This window comes from Meles meles, chromosome 1, assembly GCF_922984935.1.
Source record: "Meles meles chromosome 1, mMelMel3.1 paternal haplotype, whole genome shotgun sequence".
In the NCBI taxonomy this organism is placed as follows: Eukaryota; Metazoa; Chordata; class Mammalia; order Carnivora; family Mustelidae; genus Meles; species Meles meles.
The window spans coordinates 66,143,939-66,169,910 of record NC_060066.1 but is presented as its reverse complement, the minus strand read 5'-3'; the positions used below and the strand labels follow the sequence as shown (position 1 = coordinate 66,169,910).

General features: G+C 38.2%; 1 protein-coding gene across 1 annotated transcript in view; it reads left to right on the top strand.

Annotated features, from left to right (window-relative positions):
- LOC123926135 (phosphatidylinositol 3,4,5-trisphosphate-dependent Rac exchanger 2 protein-like) overlaps positions 1 to 25,972 on the top strand; it is a 43,346-nt gene that overhangs the window by 9,080 nt on the left and 8,294 nt on the right. The window contains exons 2-3 of the mRNA XM_045979916.1: positions 8,774 to 8,907; positions 24,513 to 24,613. Coding sequence (XP_045835872.1) covers positions 8,774 to 8,907; positions 24,513 to 24,613 — 235 coding nt within the window. The remainder of the gene's footprint in view (positions 1 to 8,773; positions 8,908 to 24,512; positions 24,614 to 25,972) is intronic.

The window sequence follows — 25,972 nt, the reverse complement described above, 5'->3', positions numbered from 1 at the left end:
GGAAAATGATCCAGAGGCGTTGTTGACTAATGGAGCACTTGGAATTAGCTGTAAGATGGGATTGCCATAAATGTGTTAATCCAATCTTATAGAATCAAGATATATATTGTAGGGGTCTGGAGAAATACTGATATGACTACATGATTTATTCGGCAGCTTGCATCTGGGTGGTCGTGTTCACTTCTGGAGATGTTCCATATTGAGGGAGACCCTCACAAACTGGAGAAGGTTCAGAAGAGATCTTCAGGGATCTTGCAGATCTTTCCATAGTTTGGCTATTGTGGACATTACTGCTATAGACATTTGGGTGCATGTACCCCTTCAGATTACTACATTTGTATCGTTAAGGTAAATAGCCAGGAGTGAGAGTGCTAAGTCATAGGGTAGCTCTATTTTAAACCTTTTGAGGAACCTCTATACTGTTTTCCAGAGTAGCTGCACCAACTTGCATTCCCACCAACAGTGTAGGAGGGTTCCCCTTTCTCCCCATCATCTTCAACATCTATTGTTTCCTGACTTGTTAATTTTAGCCATTCTCATTGGTATGGTATGGTATCTTACTGTGGTTTTGATTTGTATGTCCCTGATGCCGAGCGATGTTGAGTTCTTTTTCATGTGTCTGATGGCCATCTGGATGTCGTCTTTGCAGAAATGTCTGTTCATGTCTTCTGCCCATTTCTTGATTGGATTATTTGTTCTTTGGGTGTTGAGTTTGGTAAGATCTTTATAGATTTTAGGTACTAGTCCTTTATCAGATATGTCATTTTCAGATATCTTCTCCCATTCTGTCAGTTGTCTTCTGGTTTTGTTGACTGTTTCCTTTGCTGTGCAAAAGCTTTTGATCTTGATGAAATCCCAATAGTTCATTTTTGCCCTCACTTGCCTTGCCTTTTCTGATGTTTCTAGGAAGAAGTTGCTGCGGCTGAGGTTGAAGAGGTTTTGCTACCTGTGTTCTTCTCAAAGATTTTGATGGATTTCTGTCTCACAATGAAGTATTCCATCCATTTTGAGTCTATTTTTATGTGTGGTGTAAGTAAATGGTCCAGCTTCATCCCTCTGCATGTGGCAGTCCAATTTCCCCAACACCATTTGTTGAAGAGACTGTCTTTTTTCCATTAGACGTTGTTTCCTGCCTTGTCAAAGATTAGTTGACCATAGAGTTGAGGATCCATTTCTGGGCTCTCTATTTTGTTCCATTGACCTATGTGTCTGTTTTTGTGCCAGTCCCATACTGTCTTGATGATTATAGGTTTGTAATAGAGCTTGAAGTCCGGAATTGTGATTCTGCCAACTTCAGTTTTCTTTTCAACATTCCTCTAGCTATTTGGGGTTTTTTCTGGTTCCATATAAATTTTAAGATTATTTATTCCATTTCTTTGAAAAAAAATTGATGGTATTTTGATAGAAATTGCATTAAATGTGTAGATTGCTATAGGTAGGTAGCATAGACATATTCACAATATTTGTTTTTCCAACCTATGAGCATGGAACACTTTTCAATTTCTTTTTGTCTTCCTCAATTTCTTTCATGAATACATTATAGTTTTCTGAGCACAGATTCCTTGCCTCTTTGGTTAGGTTTATTTCTAGGTGTCTTATGGTTTTGGGTGCAATTGTAAATGGGATCAACCCTTTAATTTCCCTTTCTTCTGTCCTGTTGTTGGTGTATAGAAATGCAACTGATTTCTGTGCACTGATTTTATATCCCTACATTTTACTGAATTCCTGTGTGAGTTCTAGCAGTTTTGGAGTGGAGTGTTTTGGGTTTTCCACATAAAGTATCCTATCTGCAAAGACTCAAGAGTTTCACTTCTTCTTTACCTATTAGGATGCCTTTAATTACTTTTTCCTGTCTGATTATTGAGGTTAGTACTTCTGGTATTATGTTTAATAGCAGTGGTGATAGTGGACATCCCTTCTGTGTTCTTGACCTTAGAGAAAAAGTTCTGTTTTTCTCTGAGAACGGATATTGAGAATGGATATTTGCTGTGAGTTTTTCATAGATGGCTTTGATGATATTGAGGTATGTACCCTCTATCCCTACACTGTGGAGAGTTATGATCAAGAGAGGATGCTGTACTTTGTCAGATGCTTTTTCAGCATCTATTAAAAGTATCATATGGTTCATGTTCTTTCTTTTATTAATGTATCACATTGATTGATTTGCAGATGTTGAACCAACCTTGCAGCCGAAGAATAAATCCCACGTGGTTGTGGTGAATAATCCTTTTAATGTACTGTTGGATCCTATTGGCTAGTATTTTGGTGAGATATTTTGCATCCATGTTCATCAAGGATATTGGTCTATAATTCTTTTTGATGGGGTCTCTGTCTGATTTTGGGATCAAGGTAATGCTGGTTTCATAAAATGAGTTTGGAAGTTTTCCTTCCATTTCTGTTTTTTGGAATAGTTTCAGGAGAATAGGTGTTAATTCTTTAAATGCTTGGTAGACATCCTTAGAAGCCATCTGGCCCTGGGCTTTTGTTAGTTGGGAGATTTTTTTCTTTTAAATGACTGCTTCAGTCTCCTTACTGGTTATGGGTATGTTCAGGTTTTCTGTTTCTTCCTGGTTTAGTTGTGGTAGTTTATATGTCTCTAGGAATTCATCCATTTCTTCCAGATTGTCAAATTTGCTGGTGAATAGTTGCTCATAATATGTTCTTATATTTGTTTGTATTTCTTTGGTGTTGGTTGTGATCTCTCCTCTTTCATTCGTGTTTTTATTTATCTGGGTCCTTTCTCTTTTCTTTTTGATAAGTCTGGCCAGGAGTTTATCAATCTTATTAGTTCTTTCAAAGAACCAGCTCCTAGTTTTGTTGACTTGTTCTACTGTTTTGTTTTTTTGTTGTTGTTTGTTTTTGGGTTTTTTTTTTTGTTTGTTTGTTTCCATTTCATTGATTTCTGCTCAGATCTTTATGATTTCTCTTCTCCTGCTGGGTTTAGGCTTTCTTTACTGTTCTTTCTCCAGCTCCTTTAGGTGTAGGGTTAGGTTGTGTCCTTGAGACCTTTCTTGTTTCTTGAGAAGGGTTGTATTACTATATACTTTCCTATCAGGACTCCCTTTGCTGTTTCCCAAAGATTTAGAACAGTTGTGTTTTCATTTTCATTTATTTCCATGATTTTTTTAAATTCTTTAATTTCCTGGTTGACCCATTCATTCTTTAGCATTATTCTCTTTAGCCTCTATGTATTTGAGTTTTTTTCCAACTTTCCTCTTGTAGTTGAGTTCTAGTTTCAAAGAATTGTGGCCTGAAAATATGTGGGGAATGATCCCAGTCTTTTGATGCCAGTTGAGACCTGATTTGTGGTCCAGGATGTGATCTATTCTACAGAATGTTCCATGTGCACTAGAGAAGTATGTGTAATCTGTTATTCTGGGATGGAATGTTCTAAATATAACTGTGATTTCCATAGGGTCCAATGTGTCATTTAAAGGCTTCATTTCCTTGTTGATCTTTTCCTTAGATGATCTGTCTATTTCAGTGAGGGGTTGTTAAAGTTGCCTACTATTATTGTATTATTATCGATATGTTTCTTTGATTTTGTTATTAATTGGTGTATATAATTGGCTGCTCCCATGTTAGGGGCATAGATATTTAAAATTGTTAGATCTTTTTGGACAGACCTTGTAAGTATGATATAGTGTCCTTCCTCATCCCTTACTATAGTCTTTGGCTTAAAATCTAATTTATCTGATGTAGGGATTGCTATGCCAGCTTTCTTTTGATGTCCATTAGCATGGTAACTTGTTTTACACCCCCTGACTTTAAATCTGGAGGTGTCTTTAGGTCTCAAATGAGTTTCTTGCAGACAGCCTATCGATGGGTCTTTTCATTCTTGTTCTTTTCTTTTTTTTAAATCCATTCTGATACCCTGTGTCTTTTGACTGGGGCATTTAGCCTACTTACATTCAGAGTAACTATTGAAAGCTCTACATTTAGTGCCCTACTATTGCCTGTAAGGTTACGGTTACTGTATGTTGTCTTTGTTCCTTTCTGGTCTGTTACTTTTAGGCTCTGTCTTTGATTAGAAGACCCCTTTGAATATTTCCTGTAGGGCTGGTTTGGTGATTGCAAATTCTTTTAGTCTTTGTCCTGGAAGCTTTTTATCTCTCCTTCTATTTTCAGTGACAGCCTAACTGGATATAGTATTCTTCATTGCATATTTTCCTCATTATTTTACTCTGATTATATCATGCCAGTCCTTTTGGCATGATCTCTGTAGCTTGGTCTGCTTCCAATCTAATATTTTTACTGTTGGAGTTTACAGACCTCTTGTCCTGGGCTGCTTTCAGGATTTTCTCTTTGTCACTGGGAATTGTAAGTTTTACTATTAGATGATAGGGTGTGGGCCTATTTTTATTGATTTTTTTAATTTATTTTTATCTTTTTATAAACATATATTTTTATCCCCAGGGGTACGGGTCTGTGATTCACCAGGTTTACACACTTCACAGCACTCCCCATAGCACATACCCTCCCCAATGTCCATAACCCCACCCCCCTCTCCCGACTCCCTTCCCCCCTATTTTTATTGATTTTGAGGGGGGGTTCTCTGTGCCTCCTGGATTTTGGTGCTTGTTCCCTTTACCCAGTTAGGGAAATTAATTCTCTGCTATAATTTGTTCCAAAATACCTTCTGCCTCTCTCTTTCTTTCTTCTTCTGGGATCCCAATTATCCCAATATTATTTCATCTTACGGTATCATTTATCTCTCAAATTCTGCCCTTGTGGTTCAGTAGTTGTTTGTCTCTTTCTCAGCTTCTTTATTCTCCATCATTTGGTCTTCTAAATCACTCAATTCTCTCTTTTGCCTCATTTATCCTAGAAGTAAGAGCCTCCATTTTTTTATTACACCTCATTAAAATCTTTTTTTCGATTTCAACTTAGATTTTCATTCTTGTATTCCTCCAGAAAGGGATTTTTTTCTCCAGAAAGGGATTCTCTAGGGTCTTCCATGCTTTTTTCAAGCCAAACTAGCACCTTGATAATCATCATTCTGAACTGTAGTTCTGAGATATTATTAATGTTTGTATCGATTAGATCCCTAGGCACCGGTACTGCCTCTTGTTCTCTCTCTCTCTCTCTCTTTTTTTTTTTTGTGGTGAGTTTTTCCACCTTGTCATTTTTTCCAGATAAAAAAGATGTTCTCTCGAACAAAGGGTGGCAGTGATCCCAGAAAATTATATACTAACCAAGTCAGAAGAGACCCAAAACTGGGAGGAAAACAAAGGAGGAACAAAGGAAAATAGAAAAAATTATATATATTAGACTGGTGAATAGAACAGACAAAATAACGTAAACATGATGAAAGGATGGAATATGACTGTAAAGCTGAAAATTTAAAAAGATTCTAAAATAGGAAATGATAAATTCTTTAAAAAAGGAGGAATAAAGAGGAAAGAATGTGATCAGGCTGGAGACTAGAACAAAGACATGTGCTAGATTTAGGGTATATTTTGATCTATTAGAAGAATCTGTGTTCCAAAATTTTAAAGAAAAAAAAACCTGTATATATCCAAAAAATAAAGTTAAATACAATGAAGGGATAGAATATGAGTATAACAATGAAAATTTAAAAAGATTTTTAAAAAGGTATTGATAAAATAGTTAAAAAACGTTAAAATAAGATGGAGGAAATTTTTACAAATAGAATAAGGAAAAAACAAAATTTAAAAAGTTAACTTTCAAAGATTAAAGAATCATGGTAAAAAAGTCATGAATTCTATGTGTTGCTTTCCCCTAGCTCTGGAGTTCTGCAGTTCTTATTGAGTAGGGGACTTATTCTTGGCTAGATGTTCTTGCACATCTACTGGGGAGGGGCCTGTTGCCATGATTCTCAGATGTCCTTGCCTGAGGTGGAACTGCACCACCCTTGCCAGGGGCCAGGCTAAGTAATCTGCTCGTGTTTGCTTTCGGGAGCTTTTGTTTCCTGAACACTTTCTGTATAGCTTTGGAGAACCAGAATGAAGATGGTGGCCTCTCAATTTCTGGCCCTGGAGGAGCTGAGTGCTTGGGGGCCCTACTGCTCAGTGTACCCTCAGAGAAAAGCAGTTAATCCCTCTGTCTCCCTGGTCTCTGGCTGCACTCCAAGCTCACCCATCCTGTGACTGAGTTTTTCTATCTCTGTGGAATGGCCCCATTTGGAGTCTCCAAACCCAGCTGATTCCGGCACTGTGCTCCTACGCAGCTCCTCTTGGAGGAGGAAGGGGGGTTCTCCCCTGATCTGCCCCTTGTGGGGTTCCTGCTGGGAGAGTAGTGGCCCAACTATGCCTCGGATCATGGTTTAAGGTAACCCTGAGCTTAGTTCTCCTTCCTTGGCTCTGTCTCTGCAGCCGGCTTTCCCTGCTCTATACCTGGGAGCTTTGCCACACTCAGACACCCCTGGTCTTTTTTTTGACCCCGTGTGTGCTGAGACCATACTATCCCCACGAGTGATCTCCCCACCCCCACCCCCCTACCCCTTAGCCTCTACAATGACATCCCTCAGTGGAGTGGATTTCCAAAAGTTCCTTTTTTGTGCTCCGCTGCTCCCTCTCTTGCTGGGAGCTGGCCCTTTCCCCCCAGTCTGTCTTCCCATCTGTTGCCTCAGATTCACTTCTCTGCATGTTCTACCTTTTGGAAAGTGATCTGTTTTCTCTTCTTAGAATTACTGGTCGTCTTCTCCTTGATCTCCGGTTGAATTTGTAGGTATTCAGAATGGTTTGATGACTCTCTAGCTGAACCCCTGGGACCTGATGATATTTAAGTCTTTCACTCCTCCCCCATCTTGCTCCTCCCTTGCAGCTCCCATTTAATTAGATAAAAACTTAACTTCTTTGCTTTACTTTTTTGGGCTACCATGAGAAATAATGTAACGTGATGTATTTTGTACGTTTCGTAAAATTGTTATCAATAAAACCGCTTTCATAACATTGTATAGGTCCTTGTGCAAGAATCAATGTGATGTTTCCTTATTTCCATTTTTAATAGTATTCTATCGTAATTTTTTTCTGAGGTAGGGATAGTACTTAAGTAAGAAATCATTGCCACTGAAATTGGGATTTATATTCGAATTTGATGACAGTTTTTACTTAATTATCACATGAGGAAGGATATGAAATTGTATAAATTTTTGATAGATCTCTAGTTATATGTCCACCTTTATGATGAAAGACGAGAAAAAGGGAAATGTCTTAAATCTAAAGTATTTTGTAATGGATGGTCACCAGAGGGGAGGTGAGTCCGGGGGAAGCGTGAAAGAGGTGAGGGGGATTAAGAATACACTTATCGTGATGGGCACTGAATAAGGTATGGACTTGCTGAGTCACTATATTATACAAGTGAAACTACTATAACACTGTTTGGTAACTCTCCTGGAATTAAAATTATTTTTTTTTAAATTTAAGTTAAATATAAAAACAAAAAATAAAATATGTGTGTAGGGATGCCTGGGTGTCTCACTCATTTAAGCCCCTGCCTTCGGCTCAGATCATGATCCCAGGGTCCTGGGATTGAGTCTGCTTCTCCCTCTGCCTGTTGCTCCCCCTGTTTGTGCTCTCTCTGTCTCTCTCTCTCTCTGACAAATAAATAAGATCTTTAAAAAAATAAAGTTAGTAAAAAATAAAAAATAAATAAAATGTGTTTGTAATGCAGATACTCAGCACAATCACATTCTCTTAACTTCCCATTTGGGAAATTTCTTACTGACATGTATGAGTTATCACTGTAATTTAAATTTTTATAATCAGATAAACCGTATCAATGATTACTGTGGAAATATGAAATTTACAATTCGTGGTCTGATTTTTAAATATCAAAAACAAAAATAAAAACATGAGTTGAAAAAGAATCAGATATTTATCCCTAGATTTAAGGACCAGACATATTGAAAACAGAGCATGCTTATCAGCCATCTACTGAAAAATTTTTTTTTTTTGTTTTTTGTTTTGTCTAACTCAGTGCATTAGTTGTGATAGTTTAGGATGTAGAAACAAATACACTTCCACTTTTATAATGGCTCAAAGGACAGACTTTTAATCAGCTCACACAACCATCCAATGCTTGTACTCTGCTTCATTGGGCAGCTTTCCTCTGTTCATGATTCAGGTTCTTTCCATCTGTGTGTCCTCTCAGTGGTTAGTTCTTGTGTGAAGACTTAGTTTTGTCACTAGTCATCTGAGCTTAGCATGCACTCAGTGAAGGCTTATTTAAGGAACAAGTGTACTTATTCTAACTTTTACCTTGGGTTAAAGCTGTATGGAAGGTTGCTCTCTTTAAATAGTTTTTTTTTTCTTTAATTTCTTCTTTTTTCTTCTCTCCATCCAAGGAGTGGATAAATGAGTTGAGACCCGTTAAAAATTTAGAGAATTTAATGTACTTTGTGATATATCCGTGGAGCTCTTTTCCCATACCAGGGGAAGAGAGGAGGGGGAGAGAAGTGTTAGAGACATGAATTTTATGCATCAGTTTGAAATCATCTCCTTGTAAAAGAGCATAGGTAACATGTATCATCCATGCTTATGTATGCCTGCATGTGTAAGAAAGCTAAAAGGAGACCCAGAGTCTCCTAACCACAGTTGTATCTGCTGAGACTGATGAGGAGGAGTCTGGGAGGAAAAGAGACCTCCATCCAGTGTATAAATATTTATGGTGTTTCAACTTTTATTCTGTCCGTATATTGTATCTTGAAATAAAAACAGACTTTTAATGAGAAAAAGAATTACACACAAAAGTTTCTGTTAAGTAATCAGACATTATATCTCTCTCTCTCTTTTTCTTTTTTTTAACCTAGGGATCCAAGATCACTGACATCTGCACTGAGATGCTAATGTGTGGCGTCTTGCTGAAAATTTCTTCTGGAAATATTCAAGAACGGGTGTTTTTTCTTTTTGATAATCTTCTGGTGTATTGCAAAAGGAAAGACAGGTAAGGTGATAAACAGGTACTACTTCAGAAATAACTTATTAACCTTGTTAACCTTATTAACCTTTCTTTAAGAAAAAAGAAATTATCAATCTCACAGTTTCAACCTTTTCCTCTGTGCTCCCGGGAACTCAGGATCTCCTCAGTAAAATTCACATACTCTTAGCCTGTTTTCTGATTCTTCTCGTTACCTTCTTGTAAAACCTGACTGAAATGTGACTGTCGTTCAATAACACTACCTTCCCAGGAAGCTTTTGGAGGAAAAAAAAATTTTCTGTTGCTACCCGACATGCCTCAGGCTCTGTAGGAAAGGTGAATATGTCTTCCGTGTTTCCCAGTGCTGTTTCCCAGTCATTTCCTCCCCTTCCTTGGAAATATTTTCCTTGATTTCCCCATCTAGTATAGCCTCCTGGCAATTTTATATCAATACCTAGAACATTCTTGCTAATAGTTTCTTCATTATTTATTTATTTGTTGCCACCTTTGCTGGATTAGACGGTAAAATCAATGAGAATACTGGTCTTGCTACTTATTCTGTGCTATTTCCCCAGAGACTGGACCTGCCATGTACCATGTAATAGACACTCAAGAGGTATTTGTTGAATAAGTGAATAAATGAATGAATAAGTGAATGAATGAAACCCATGCAAGTTCCTGGTATAGCTTAGTTATCATTAGTTTAAGTAATTTAATGTAGCAGTGTTACTGATGCATGTTATTTTTTTTAAAGTAGAGATATAATTTTTTCTTCAGGAGGTACTTAATATATAGGATGTTTCCTTGAACTTCTGGTGAAATGTTTTACAGTTATTTAAGCAAAATAATAAAGCTGAACTTAATTGGGAAATTTCCTGAGCCTTTCTTTACTTCTTCCTAACCATATCTAGGATACATTATTTTCAGTTGAAAGGTACTAAAAGGCTTCCTGAAATTTAAAGGTGAAACAGATGGGTTGAGGATGCTGGGTTTGCATGAGTGTTTATTCTAGGTTCAGAAATGAGGACAGTGTAACCAAAGATTTTTGGTAACATGAAAATGAGAAACTCAAAAACTGACTGATTTCTGAGGCAAGATTAAGGGAACGTCATTCTTCATCTTTTGAAATGGGATTTCCTAAGTCAATGAACAAGATGTCAAGAGCAAGTTCTCTGAGCTGGCAGCTGTATTGATGACATGGGAGTTCTGCCTCTTGGATTATAGTATCAGAATGCCCTAGCAGGAGACATGAGTTCAAAAATACAGTGATGCTGAGAAAGCATAGAACTACCCATGTGTCTTGCTGAAAGGGAACAGGTTAGGGTTAAAGTCAAAAGATAGTTATGGGGTGCCTGGGTGGTGCAGTTGGTTAAGTGTCTAACTCCTGGTTTCAACTCCGGTTATGATCTCAGGTTTGTGAGACTGAGCCCCATATCAGGCTCTGCATCAAATTGGTGTCAGCTTGAGTTTCTCTCTCTCTCACTCTGCCCTTTCCCAATCTCACACATGCTCTCTCTCTTTAAAATAAATAAAGAAATAATAAATCTTTCAAAAAAAAGATAGTTGTTGTTAATCCCTGCCTTAATGAGCTTTTTTTTTTTAAAAAGATGCTTTTTACCACATATGAAAATGAATCATTTTGACTATTTTTTTTACTATGCTCTTCTAAATTCTTTGTATTTTGCAGCAAGATTGGGACTCATAGAAATACGTTTCAGGAAGATGTAGAAAAGGCTGTTAATTTTACTTGTATATAACTCATTAAGATATTATAACGTGCTTCAAGTTGTTTAAGTACAATTGTTTTTATCCAGCTTTATGGAGGACTAGTTGACAAGTAACATTGTAATATATTTTAATTGTACTACATGATGATTTGATATACATCATGAAAGGATTTTACCTATGAAGTCAATTAAGACATCCATCTAGGTGCAGTTATTAAAGGCATCCATTTGAGAATGAGTTTTTTTTTTATTACAATTGATCTCATACATGCCTGCTTTCAAGTGCAAAGCTGTTGCAAGATTAGCCATGTACAGTGATGATATCATTTATGGTCTTATGACTTTCCTTGTTAAATTGGTAAACAACAGAAAAGATTTTGTAAAATTAAAATCCTGAAGGTTTTTGTTTTTGTTTTTTTTTTTTTTTTTGAGAGAGAGAGAGATAGTGAGCAGCAGGAGGGGCAAAGGGAGAGGGAGAGAAGCAGACTCTCCCCATTGAAGTGCAGAGCCTGACATGGGGCTTAGTCCCAGGACCCTGAGATCATGACCTGAGCCAACATCAAGAGTTGGATGCTTAACTGACTGAACCATCCAGGTGCCCCTAAAATCCTAGTTTTTGAGCAAATATCCTTAATGGGTATATAATATGGACAAAATGCATAGTGACTAGAAATGGAAATACTGCATAAAAATGATTGTCTATTCACTTCCCAAATTGAAGTAGTAAGACTAATACCATCTAGTCCCTTCATTTTAGGATACTTCATCCCCTTAACCAAGTACTATTGAAGCTCTAAAGATTGTTTAGTGAGTATGAGTAAACTGAACCTTTTCCAAATTTCCACAGTATTTTAAATGCAAAACCTGGGGACTTGATGAATTGAATTCTAGATTTACATTCACAAAAGACAAGAGTGCTGATTAGGAATCTCAGCTCTGGAATTTACTAATGCTATTAATCTCAAGAGAAACTAGTATTTAAAAAAATAATGTATAATAGTTAATACATAAAGCATGATATGGCTTAGTTTGGCTTGTTAATGAGCTCTATAAGTATGATAATGTATTTTGCTTTCTGCAATTTATATTTTGTATACAATATAGTTTGTAAATTATTTATCCATATGTATAGGAATAGTTTATTCATTTAACTGTTGCATAATATTCCATTGGTTGAATATTATCACAACTATGTTGATAACAACTTAATTACTCACTGTCTTATCAGTGGACTTTAGGTTTCTATTTGTTTGTTTTAGTTTTTCTGCCATTATGAACGTTCCTGCAATGTGTATCTGATAACCACTAAAACAATTAATTAGAAGGGAAATCAGAAAATTGGGATATCAAATATTCTCCATTAAAACATAGAGCAAAATTATTTTCAAAGCAGAAGCTTTTCAGTTGATATACTTTAATAGAACCACCTTCTGAAGGGACCGAAGAGCTCTCTTTTTAAGCCAAGTGTTAACAATATTGATCAGACACTTAGTGGAATTTCATACTGAGTGTTACTATCTATGGGTCAAGAGAAATTTAAAAGCCTATACAGAACTCACAAGATCACAAAGTAAATTAATGCTTTGGAAAATAGGACCCAGTGTTAGATTCCACACCATGATTCTTTGCCTGTGAATAAAACTTTTTAAAAAATGATTGAAGTATGATGTATCAACTTACAAGAAACTCTCTTTTGCAAGAGACCACAATAATATGTCCTACCTGGGAGAATAAGCAATTATCTACATACTAAACTTCTCGGCATTCTTCTCTATCCTGGCTTTCTATGATGCCAACTTGCATACTATATGGCCTGAATCCCTAATTGGTAGCATTTATTTAGGGTTATTAGCAAAGGACATTTAGAGGTGACTTTCATAATGAACATAGGAGTGCAAGATGGTGAAGGCCTGGGCCGACAAACCCTAATCAGGCTAACTAATCTATTTAATTAGTTTCTTTCAGTAGGGATGAAGGACTACTAAGTTCTGATGTGGCTTTAGACAGATGAGCTAGGAATATAGATTCTCTTTCAAGGAAGGAACTCAAGACTGGGACAGCACCTTGTGACCCCTCCCTGTACCTACTCCTCCTGCTTCAGGGCTGATATCTAACTGCAGGGGTGGGGAGGAGAGGGACACTGAAGTTGGTGAATATTTATGCCTTCACTTTTGTCAGATGTGTCTGTACAACAAATGGAACAAATGAATAATTATTTCAGTATATTAAATTATTAGGCAGACTTTTGTCAATGAGTCAAATGGAATAGTTCAAGTTAATTGAAATCTTTTGAGTGACTAGGTATTCTGGAATCCTCCTGAATCATTTCTTAGAATCTTTCCTCTTTAATTAAAAAAACCTGTTTTTAAAATAATCTCTCCTGAATGTTCAGTGATTCAACTACAAACACATTTAGCCACATAATTCATTATTATAAATGTTCATCTATAAACCTGGATATTTTAACTTTGTGTTACATTTAAAGATTAAAGACCAGTCTTAGACACACTATACCAAAGTTCTGGAATATTTGAGAGAGGAGGAAGCAGGCTCCCTGCCGAGCAGAGAGCCTAACACGGGGCTCCATCCCAGGACCCTGGGATCATGACCTGAGCTGAAGGCAGAGGCTTTAAACCACTGAGCCCCCAGGCGCCCCCATGCTTAAAACTTTTGATGACAAGTTTAAATGTTCCCCCGCCTATTTGAATATATTATAAAAATACTAGGTATTTTTGCATACTGTAGGTATAAGTAAAATACTTTTCTAAGTAAAGGACTCCATCAGACACTGATCACAATGATTTAGCTCAAAACTTGCAGAAGAAATAATTGCGTTTGGAATGAGACTAAGCTTTTAGCCAGTGTGTAACTATTTAAATCTTTTGAAAAATAAACTTGATTACACTCTTACTTATAATGTTTTATAAATTGAATTACATCAGTTATATCTTAGAATACAAAAAAATAATGCAATAATGATATGACATGTAGAAATGTGAAAATTTGTTTGTTTTAATATATCCATGTTATCCATTACTGCTTATGTTGAAGGAAGATGGTTGCCATTGAGTTTGTCTCCAAATTTCTATTCCTCCATTGTCTAGACCCAACTCGCATTTTGGTTAATTCTAATTTAATTATTCCTTGAAGATTCTTTCTGAGATATTAGTTTGAACATGATGCATAAAAAGTATCCAACTTAAGACCTACCTAGGAAAGCTGTTGAACTTTCTGCAGTTAACTTCCTTGGTAATTTTCATAGTATACGCTTAGACATTCATTCAGAAAGTAACAACAGGTCATTTATATTCTTTCTTAAGAACTAATTTATTTGTGTAGTTGGAGAGAGGGCAAAATGGTAACCTTTAGAAAATGTGGTCTGTAGTGGAGTTAGGCAAACCACAAATTTCAATACAATGGTCAAATGTGAATTGAATAAGATGGAAATTTTTTATTCTTTAAGGTGTTCTTTAGTGTGAATTGATTTTCTTAAGGAAATATTTCAGCTGTCATTTTCAATATAAATATTTTAGACCATTTAAAGATAAAAAAAATAAAGATATTAAACTCATTGAGTTTTTTAAATTAAATTTTGCTTATTAGAGAAAATTTGGAAATAATAGAGAAATAAATTGCAAATACTAGGTAATTTCATCACCTAAAAAGAAGTACATGAGAATTTTTAAATATTTCCATTTTCTTTTTATGCATAGATTTTTAAAATGCTGGGGCACCTGGGTGGCTCAGTAGGTTAAAGCCTCTGCCTTCGGCTCAGGTCATGATCTCAGGGTCCTGGGATCCAGCCCAGCATCCGGCTCTCTGCTCAGCAGGGAGCCTGCTTCCCTTCCTCTCTCTCTGCCTCCCTCTATGCCTGCTTGTGATCTCTGTCTGTCAAATAAATAAATAAATAAATCTTAAAAAAATAATAAAATGAAATGCTTAAAAACATGAACCTCTATAGTTTTGTATCCTCTTTTCAGTTAAGTAGAATCATTTTTTGAATTGTAGTCATCTTTGTCTTCATGTCTTATCATCCACATAAGATATATTTATTGTTACTTAATCATCGATAAAATAGACAAACCATAATTACCTTTACAACCATGCTACTGCAGTATAAGCGCTATTGAATACTTTCTTAATAAAAAAGTAGCATAACTTTACAATGTTGAAAAGACTACCAAGAAATATTAGTTCCTTCTTGATACAGTTAAATTTTCAATGTTATTAATTTAAAGGAGTGTTCCTGGGAATTGAAAAAAGGTCAGTGGGGGGCGCCTGGGTGGCTCAGTGGATTAAGCCGCTGCCTTCAGCTCAGGTCATGATCTCAGGGTCCTGGGATCAAGCCCCGCATCGGGCTCTCTGCTCTGCGGGGAGCCTGCTTCCTCCTCTCTGCCTGCCTCTCTGCCTACTTGTGATCTCTCTCTCTCTGTCAAATAAATGAATAAAATCTTTAAAAAAAAAAAAGAAAAAAGGTCAGTGGGGTCACTTCTAGTTTTAAAAGGAAAAATCTGTTACAACCTTTAAAATTTTTTTTTTGCCATAAATAATGTCAAATGATTTTGGATGCCAGAAAATCTTATTTGATAGAATCAAAGATTTATTCCAAAAAGTAATTTTTTTCAGTATTAATTATTCATAATGTGAGTAAATTGTAATTTTTTAAAATTTCTCCTAGAAATTTATGCATTCACACCATTGATCATCAGGATAAGGGTTAAATACATTGTTTAGATATCAGTTTCTTGATGTTTTGAATAAATTTTTTGGCAGTTTCTTCTATTTCCTAGCTTGAGTATACAGTACGTGGCTAGCTTTCATCTCATTAAAACTCACACTATAGAAAAGATACCAGTATTTCCACTGAGAGTTATAGTAGTATCAGTTTTTGAAAAACCTCATCTCTCTATGTAAAACTATGCTGAGTTAAGAATGAGGAATTTGCAAACTGTATAACTTCAAAGTAATTAGTGAGTTGTTCAGGGCTGCCCCTTGGATTTTTCTCTTTTTGGGAAAAATATCGGTGCCCGGAGACAGTTCAGTTTGGATATTCTACATTTAATGAATGACAATTTTAAATCCATTCCTTTTTAACACTTCCTGTAGAATTATATTTTAGATCCATTGAAGTTTGCAAATTCCTGCATATGGCATTAATAAATTATTCTTTCATTAAAAAATATTTTTAAATTTCTACTAAAGAAAAGCACTGTTGGGCTTTTCTGTGTTTTGTTTTAGGATTTAATTTATTAGAGAAAGAGAGAGAGAGCATGGAGGAGAGGGGCAGAGGGAGACACAGACTCCCTACTGAGCAGGGAGCCTGCCGTGGGCTAATGGGGCTGGATCCCAGGACTCGGATCATGACCTGAGCTGAAGGCAGATGCTTAACCAATTGAGCCACCCACACACCCCTTCCATGCTCTCTATGTTACTGTTCTTAATAAATAAGTTGAATTCAAATTTATATTTTAGAATGAAGTTATTAAAAATGTGCTTGATTGAAATTATGAAGCCATTTTATATCACTAATTCTTATTTTGAAATAAGTGGTAATTTGGTAACGGATATCATTGTGATCTTTATACATTTTGAGGCCTGTTGTATGTATGTATACATTCATGTTTACACATATGTTTAAAATTATTTATGATTTTTAAAATTAGTGATAGAAAGTGGCTAGCACATAAACTTTAAAAAGGAACATTATCCTTTCAATTTATTTATTTATAAAGATTTTATCTATTTGAGAGAGCAAATAGATTTTTTTTTTTTTTTTACCAAGAAATGGATATATAGGCTAAGAAGTAGACAAAGCGAGATAGGATTCCTGGTTTTGATGCTGAGCAAACAACTTTGGACCAATGACGAATCCTCTTTAAGTATTTTTATCCATAAAACGAAGAGGACAGTACCCTCTCATTCATAGGGTTGCTTTGAGAATATATCCAAAATTCTAAGCACAGAATATTCCTGCCTTCAAGAAATAGCGTTCACGTAAATAATCATAGGTGAAAGAAAGAGGTGAACTAGAAACAAACTGATGGTTATCAAAGGGGAGGAAGGTGAAGGGATGGGTAAAATCAGTGATGGGGATGAAGGAGGCACTTGCAATGAGGCACTGGGTATTGTATGAAAGTGTTGAATCACTATCTTGTACACCTGAAACTAACATTATACTACATGTTAACTGGAATTTAAATAAAAACTAAATAGTGTTTACTATAATGCTAGATTTGCTTCACAAAATCGTATCTTTTTGGAGATACCTTTTATCTATTTGAGAGAGAGGGGAGAGAGAGGAAATGAGCAGGGTGAGTGGCAGAAGGAGAAGCAGACTCCCAGCTGGGCAGGGAGCCTGATGTGGGGCTGGATCCCAGAACCCTGGGATCATGACCTGAGCCGAAGGCAGACACCTAACCAACCCCCAGGCATCCCCTGTCTTTCCAATTTAAATTATTAGGTGATATAACCTATTCTTTCAAAATACTATATTGCTACAGCAATTAACCCATTACTTGACTTGGCAGAGTGTTAACAGTCAGTTACAGTCTTGCTTTCTGTTCACGAAGCAATGACCACATGCAATCTCATGCTGACTTGTCTAGCTCTTTTTTTTTTTAAGATTTTATTTATTTGACAGAGATCACAAGTAGGCAGAGAGGCAGGCAGAGAGAGAGGGAAGCAGGCTTTCTGCAGAGAAGAGAGCCCGTGCGGGGCTCGATCCCAGGACTCTGAGATCACGACCTGAAGGCAGTGGTTTAACTCACTGCTACCCAGGCGCCTTGACTTGTGTAGTTCTGAGTTTAATCATTTATTTTCCAAGGGAAGTCTGAATGCACAGGTTGTAATGGTTAGGCAAGGCTTCATGAAGGATTTGGGTATACTGTAAAGGGAAGAAGGAGTTGCTTGTGGCAGAGAGCAGAGCTGGGTTGCTTGATGGGAGCATCAGCCTGCAGAATAGTAAGTTCTGTAAGTAAGTAAGTATTGTAAGTAAGTACTGTAAGTAAGTATTGACAGGACAAGGAGAAAAGCTGCAAAGGGTGGCCTGGCCACAGAAGAACGCAGTCGAAAATGGCATTGTTCGATAGGGTGGGGTCAGTTTAAGGAGAAGCACAAAAGCAAGCTTCCATGTTTTCACTTGGTTCAGTGGTGAGCTACCAAAGGCTTTTGAAGTAAGGAATGGCCTGATGAAATATTGAAGGAAGAGTCAGCAGGGTGTGGAGAGAGCAAGGCCAGGATCAAATAATCCAGGGAGGAAGGGAAGGAAGGAAGACCCAGCTTACAGGGGTGACTGGCCCAGGACTTCGGTATGCAGGGTCAAGAGCATCAGCCTGGCACATGAACTTGTGTTTCCTCGGTTATTCTATAGGAAGAATACATTATGTTCATTTTAAAATAAGTTCAATATTTTATCACTGCAGGTTGCGTGTGGTTCTTGTGATTTTCTTTACCTGGAGTATGATTAAAAGAGGAGTAGCACTAGTGGGACTGTGGGATCTTTTAAGAGGCAGTGCTGGCTTCACTCAGCTAATCTCGGTCTGATTGTGGAAGGGAGGATCCTGAGTCTGAAAAACTGATGCTTGTTTGTGATACGGGCCCTGTAAGGTGACACATTCGTGGAGGAGGGTGTGTAGACATGTACAATTTGATATTTTTCCCCACCAATTTATCAGGATTTCTCACTTAGTGATTTTTTGTAGGAGGGAACAAGGCATTAAAGCCATTGATACCTATCTGACATGTATTACTAGGTAATTCAGCTAGGAAACAGAAATGCTTGTGTTACTACTAATTTCTTTACCAAATAACTGATAAGACAAAAAGCAGTGTTATTCCTTTTTCCCAGAGACTTAGGAGCAAAATACCTCATTGCTGATAAAATTTCAGGACACAAAGAACCGTTTCTTCCAACTTCAGAAATTTTCCCTTGAAGAACATGCAAAACTTCTACTTCTATTAAAATATTCATAGTACACATTTGTTTGAGAACTTCCAAAGCATTTCAAATACTTAACTCCTTTGATTGACCTGGGATGGAGAGCCTGTGAGAAAAATTTAAAACAAAGATTATGAATACATAGCTGATTCTTTTAAGTTTTGTTGAATCTAGCAATCAATTCAGATAGCATAGCAAATCATTTCAAAGGTAAAATAAATGTTTCATCAAGTTGAACCTTTATTTTTTCAGAATGGCTATGCGTATAGATAAATCTGAAGTGAAAAAGGAAGGAGGGAAAGAAGGAAGGGAAAAACGAAAGCAAAGCAAGCAGACAAGCACGTTCTGTTAATTTGTTTATGTTAACAGGCTCTATTCTTAATAAAAATTATTCTGGGGGTGCCTGGGTGGCTCAGTGGATTAAGCCGCTGCCTTCGGCTCAGGTCATGATCTCAGGGTCCTGGGATCGAACCCCGCATCGGGCTCTCTGCTCTGCAGGGAGACTGCTTCCTCCTCTCTCTCTGCCTGCCTCTCTGCCTACTTGTGATCTCTCTCTCTGTCAAATAAATAAATAAAATCTTAAAAAAAAGATTTAAAAAAATAAAAATTATTCTGTTACTGACAAATGGTAATTCCTCCTCCATTGTAAAAAATAAAAATTCTAGTAAAAAATTTTGTAGTTAGAAGACTGAAAATAAAAATCACAGAAATCTTGTGATTTATGTAGGTCCGATGATAAAGCCACCCATTAACTTCCTTTTGACCCCTTCTCTTCCCCTATGCTCCAAATTCAGGTATTTTTTTTTTATGGTTTTATTTATGTGTGTGTGTGTGAGAGAGAGAGAACTAATGCACATTGGGAGGGGCAGAGGGAGAGAGAGAAGCAGACTCCCTGCTAAGCAGGGAGCTCGATTCAGGACTCCATCCCAGGACACTGAGACCATGACCTGAGCCAAAGGCAGGCACTTAACTGACTGAGCTACCCAGGTGCCCTGTGGTAGAGAGCTCTGTATCTGCAACCCCCTGCCCATGCTTGATGTGCAATAAATTTTGGTCTCATGCAGGCAAGAGTGAGTGAGGAGACTTTTTCAGTTACCTGTCCTTGGTTTCCTTTTCGATAGGTTTAAAATTAGGAATGGAGCAAGACACCTGGGTAGTGATCTCAGAACAGGGCGAGAAACTCTACAAGATGATGTGCAAACAAGGAAATATGACCAAAGACAGAAAAAGAAAACTGACCACATTCCTTAAATGCTTCCTTGGAAGGTAAGGTCCATAGTCTGGGTGCATGGATTTCTTTCATATTTTCACTATGTCATGTATCAACTACCCTTCCTTCAATGATTTGCTTTTCTTCTTTAAAAAAAATATTCCGGGGCGCATGGGTGGCTCAGTGGGTTAAAGCCTCTGCCTTCAGCTCAGGTTATGATCTCAGGGTCCTGGGATCGAGCCCCGCATCGGGCTCTCTGCTCGGCGGTTAGCCTGCTTCCATCTCTCTCTCTGCGTACTTATCATCTCTGTCTGTCAGATGGATAAATAAAATCTTAAAAAAAAAAAAAAAACATTCCTCTGGGCATTTTTGAGTATCTTTTTACTGTCAACATTTCCTGGATGATAGTGAGGTGAAGGAATGGACCTAGAGCCCGCAATCATGGAAGATTTTAGACCTCTATCCATCCATCCCTGACGTCAACAATTTCAGATGTATGGTGTTCTGAGGGGGAAGCAGACACTGGGGTCAGGCAGGGCTGGCAGGAAGCAGGTTCACTGAAGGGGGAGGAAGTCTAGCAAGGATGTGAGTACAGGGCCTACAAGTCAGAGAACCAAAGAATGTAAGACACAGAGTCCAAACCCGAGACTCATCAGCACTTTGACAACTGGGCTCAGGTTGAAGGACCATCGATGAGGAATCTGAAAAAGAGGGTCCTGCAAGGGGCCTGGCACAGAGCAACAGGCAGAGAGGTTGCCTGAGTTTTGAGCATAGACCCACTGTCAGTCCACTGGGGTCTGCGGGCAGCAGCACGTGGAAGTCCCTGCCGGGTGAAGGGTGCAGAACCAAAGGGAAGGGCGGCTGCCTTAAGCTATGCCCCGTGTTGGCTGTTTCCATATATTTCTAATCCTCAGATGCATACTCTGCATTTATAATCTTTATATTTTTTAAAGATTCAGAAACCAGCTCTCAGGGAGTTTACCAGGCCCGCCTTCATACAACCAGTGAATGCCAATGTCAACTCTGTAGAAGCAGACTGGAGTGGTAGTTCAAAGCCCACACTTCGCAGTCAGACTGTCTCCATGCAAATCTGGTCCTACCTCTGGCTAGTTGAGCGATGTGGGAAGTTTAAATGTCTTTTTCCTCTCTAAACATGAAGATGATCATAGTGCTTACCTGTAATGCCTACCAGAATGTCTTCTCGATAAGTTATGCAGATACCATAAAATAACCATAGGCCACACCGGCTGCCAACCCAGGTAGAAGAATATAAGCCAGGAAACCCTGGCCTGCAGGGCAGCATGGGGCCCCTCCTTCAGGGGCTGGGGTCCTCACAGCAGAGCACTCAGCTGCCAGTAAGCTGCTGTTGCTGTTGGTAGGCCCCCAGCTGACGGCTCTTGTGGGAGAGAAACCCACCTCTGGGGCATAACTTCCAGGGTTGTCAGAGGAACATGCCTGTTTATAGGAGTCACTTCAAGCTATAGCTTCTCACCAAGAATGTATTCATATTCCATATAGCCATCAGGAGTCATTTTGGCCATGATCAATGCTGCCTGGTAACCCAGCAGATGCCCTGCCTCCATCAGGTTCCAGGGAAACAGAGCTCCAAGGCTGACCCAGGGTCAAGTTTTCCTAATTAAAGGAGCTGGAGTTTTGTTAACTAAAGAGTTAACACGTGGGTGGAGTGTGGAGAGGGTGGCTGGGTGATGGACAGTGGGGAGGGTTTGTGCTCTAATGAGCGCTGTGAAATGTGTAAGCCTGATGATTCACAGACCTGTACCCCTGGGGCAAATAATACATTATATGGTAATAATAATAATAATAATAATAATACTAAAAAAAAGAGTTAACATGATCTTACACGGCCAAAGTGCTAGTTAGTTACAATGATATGTGAGCGTTCTCCACAGTGCCTGATACACAGGAGAGACTTGGTAAATTTTAGTTTGTTCATTGTGGCTTTTTCCGTAACAGCACACTAGCTTAGTTACTAGTTACTAATTATAGACCAAGTTTGAGATTGTTTTTGACTGGATCAGGATCCTTTCGCAGAGTGTTGATGGGATCTTGTGATTTCTGTAGGTCCCATGATAAAGCCAGCCAGTAACTTCCTTTCTTATCCCTTCTCTTCCCTATGCTCCTAATTAATAGAAGTTCTTACGGTGTGTTCTTTTCCTCATTTTAATTTGGCATATTCAGGAATCTGCTGACATCAGAACAGAGAATGATGCTTTCGCTACATACCAACCAGCTCAACCCATTTGTCAACCACTGACGTTTCATAAGTGCTCAAAATGTGCCATACACTGTGCTGAGCTCCTGACATACATCAGCTCATTTAATCCTGTGACGGCACTGTGGAGTTGATATGCTTTTTTTTCCCCAATATTTTACTTATTAGAGAGAGAGAGAGAGAGAGAGGGGAGCAGAGGGAAAGGGACAAGCAGACTCCATGCTGAGTGCAGAGCCCGATTTGGTGCTTGATCCCAGGACCCTGAGATCATGACCTGAGCCAAAGGGAGATGCTTAACTGACAGAGCTACCCAGACATCATGGAATTGGTATTATTATTTTTGTGCTATTGAAGAAAAAACTGAAGTTTTACTTCTTTTTAAAATTTTCTTTCTTTTGGATGGCTTTAACAACTTCTTCTGCCTTAAAATGTACTTTTTAGACTAGATACCCATTTTTAGAATTCCATGCCCCTCGGTTATTTGACTTTAGCCATAGGTGTTGCTTTTGGTTTTGAAATAAATGGAAAAGTAATTTCCTGACACCTTGTATAGCTTGTCTTCTCTGACCTCTGTGCAAAGTTGAAACCATTCTAAAATGTATCCATTACTTTATGTAAATTTCAAATGTTATATTTTTATAACATGAGCACAATAAAGTATTTTATTGTAAAATGTTTCTCTACTTAGTGTTCTTTTACTGATACCACATGGCCCAAAAAACAGTACCAAGCTGGTGCTTTCCTGTGTTATAAAATATCATCCTACTTATCTGTGATGTGGGGCTCCACCCCACACCCCAAAATGGTGAAAGATGTGGTTTGTTCATCCTCCCTGGCCTTTCACAGCCACAGCAGATGGATGTGGTAGACAGTTATGATGGGTGGTTTTCTGCTGGAATATTCCTTTTTTTAAGATTTTATTTATTTATTTGAGAGAGAGGGAGAATCAGAGAGAGAGAGAGCACAACAGGCGGGAGGGTCAAAGGGAGAAACAGATGTCTCAGTGAGCAGGGAACCCAATGTGGGGCTCGATTCCCAGACTCCAGGAACATGACCTGAGCCAAAGGCAGATGCTTAAGCGACTAGGCCACCCAGGTCCCTCCATCCCCACCCCCCAGCTGACATTTAAATTCAAGAATGAATTTATTAAAAACCGTATTTATAAAAAAAAACAAAAAACGTATTTATTTATTTGTTTATGTATTTTTAAAGGTTTTATTTATTATCTGAGAGGAGAGAGAGAGAGAGCACAAGCATCGGGAGGGGCAGAGGGAGTGGGAGCAACAGACTCCCTGCTGAGCAGAGAGCAGGAGGTGTGACTGATCCCAGGACCCCGAGATCATGACCTGAGCCAAAACAACCAACTGAGCCACCCATGTGCCCCACTAAATAACTTCAAAATTTGAAAACAGTATAGTAAAACTATTGGTGTGTACTAATTTTATATTGCTGCAGAATAAATAAATAACAACACACCTAGTGCCTTGAAAGAACACCTATTCATTAGCTCATAATTCTATACGTCAGAAAGAAGTTGAGGGGGAGCAATGCTGGGCTGTCTGCTTAGGGTCTCACAGGTCAAAATCAAGACCAACATCAAGTGCTGAGCCTTATCTTAAGGGTCTGAAGAAAAATTCACTTGCAAGCACATTCAGGTTGTTGACAGAATTCAGTCCCCCGTGATTGTAAGAATAAGTCCTACTTCTCTGCTGGCTGTTGGCCAGGACCACTCTCAGAAGCTGCCTGTGTTCCTTGGTACATGGCCCCTCTATCTTCTAAGGCAGCAGTGAGCAGTGGCTCACTGAATCTTTCTTGTGCTTTTAATTTGTCTCTTACTCTTGTGCCACCAGCCTGAGAAAACTCTCTGCTTCAAAGTACTCAACTGACTGGGTCAAGCTCACTTGAATAATTTACATATTTTGAGGTCAACTGACTTGGAATTTTAGTTTCCTATACAAAATTCATCCATACCACTACCCAGATTAGGATTTGGTTACAAAACCAAGGGATGGGATTCTTGATAATGGGGTAAGAGAACACGTTTAGAATTCCATCTACCATATGGGGTGTGCAGTTTTTTTGGGTTTGCCTTCTTAGAGTTCAAACACACTGGTTTTCTGTGCCTAGAAAGCCATATTCCAGTCTATCTCTTATATTCAGTCATTATTATTCTGTTTATTTTGTCTGTTTGCTATCTTTAGGATCTTGTTGTATTCTCTTTACAGTTAAAACTACTCTAAGAATTTCCCTTGGTGTTTATTAGAGGTCTCAGTAAGTTGAATAGGTATTACATAATAGGGTTTAGGTAAGCATGAACGAATGGAAATGAGTTTTCTAGGATAGAGTAAAATTTAAATAATTTGGGGCTTCGCATATGTGAAAAAATGCAAGCTTAAATGCACTGCAAATATTTCTTTATATTGAGGCTCCTTCCAAAGCTGCTTGATGAAACATGGTAGAAATAGACTTCTTGGGGAGGCAGGTGTGGGAAAACTCTTTAACTATTTCACTGGATTTCTATTGCAGTGAATTTGTGTCATGGCTCTTGGAAATTGGAGAGATTCACAGGCCTGAGGAAGATGTACACTTTGGACAAGCATTATTAGAAAATGGAATCACCCACCATGGTAATTATTTTGTTAATTACTAAGCTATTCTCTTTGGCCACCAGTTGGAAGCATCTTGATTCTGTTAATCAATCTGGCTTATAGTAAATGTCTACATTATAGGATGCTTATGTATTTTTAATATTTCAAGTACCTAATATATATAGAACTGCAGTTCTGGGAATTTTGTGGAGTATGGGTTTATGGTGATATATTTGCTAATTTTAATGTGAATGGCTACGAAACAGGCAAAAATTAGAAATACGGGTAAGTATTTACCTGGGATAGTGGAGGAAGACATGGCAAGTTCTTTTTAATTTTTTTATAGATTTTATTTATTTATTTGATAGACAGAGATCACAAGTAGACAGAGAGGCAAGGCAAAGAGAGAGGGAAGCAGTCTCCCTGCTGAGCAGGGAGCCCGATGTGGGACTCGATCCCAGGACCCTGAGATCATGACCTGAGCCGAAGGCAGCAGCTTAACCCACTGAGCCACCCAGGCGCCCCGTGGCAAGTTCTAATTGGAGTATTTGGGGCTGCATTATGAGGGAAAGGGCCTCATGTAAGGCATTGTAGAATGAGTAGAACTCTGACAGGGCAGAAGGGAAGAAAACTGAAAACTGTTGGATGTGGGAGATGAGGAGTGAAGAGCAAGATCAGGTTACTGTGAGATTTCTGTCTGGTTGACAGGGATGATTATTCAGAAGGAGCAGGGTGGGAGAAGATAAAGGGTTTTTGTCAGGATCGTTATAAGACATCCACAGGGGAACACCCAGCAAGAGTTTGAAAATATATGTGTAAAGCTCAGTGTATACAATCGTGGGAATCATTTCAAGAGAGCACCAGTTTCCTGAGAAGATAAGTAACAAAGAAGAATGCAGTGATAATGGGACTGAGAAGTAAAGCTTGAAGAATTTCTAATGCAAAATGTGGGAGAGGAGAAAAAGAGGGAATTATGAATAAACATAGGTATTTGACTAAGCTACTTCAATGTTCTTTTTTTTTTTTTTTTCCCCAGTTAGAGTGGGATGAAACTGAACTAGATTCTCCCAGGTTTTCCTCACCATTCTGGGTGCCCTGTGAATTCTACCAAAATAGATCGCTAATCAGACCACTTTTGTCACTTCCAAGATCCCCACCTTCTTCCCAGTTACAACTTCTCCTTCCTTGCTCCTGCTTTTGTCCACCATCCCTATGACAAAGCCTCCAGGAAACAGCTGGAGACCTTTTAAAACAAATGTAAGCGCAAAGCATTCTCCTGCTTATAATCATCTCCTGGCATCCCATTACACTCAAAGAAAAGTCTGGAACCTCTTCCTTACTATGGTCCAGATCTCTTACCATGGCCCACAAGGCCCCACATAATAGGGCCCCTGACTT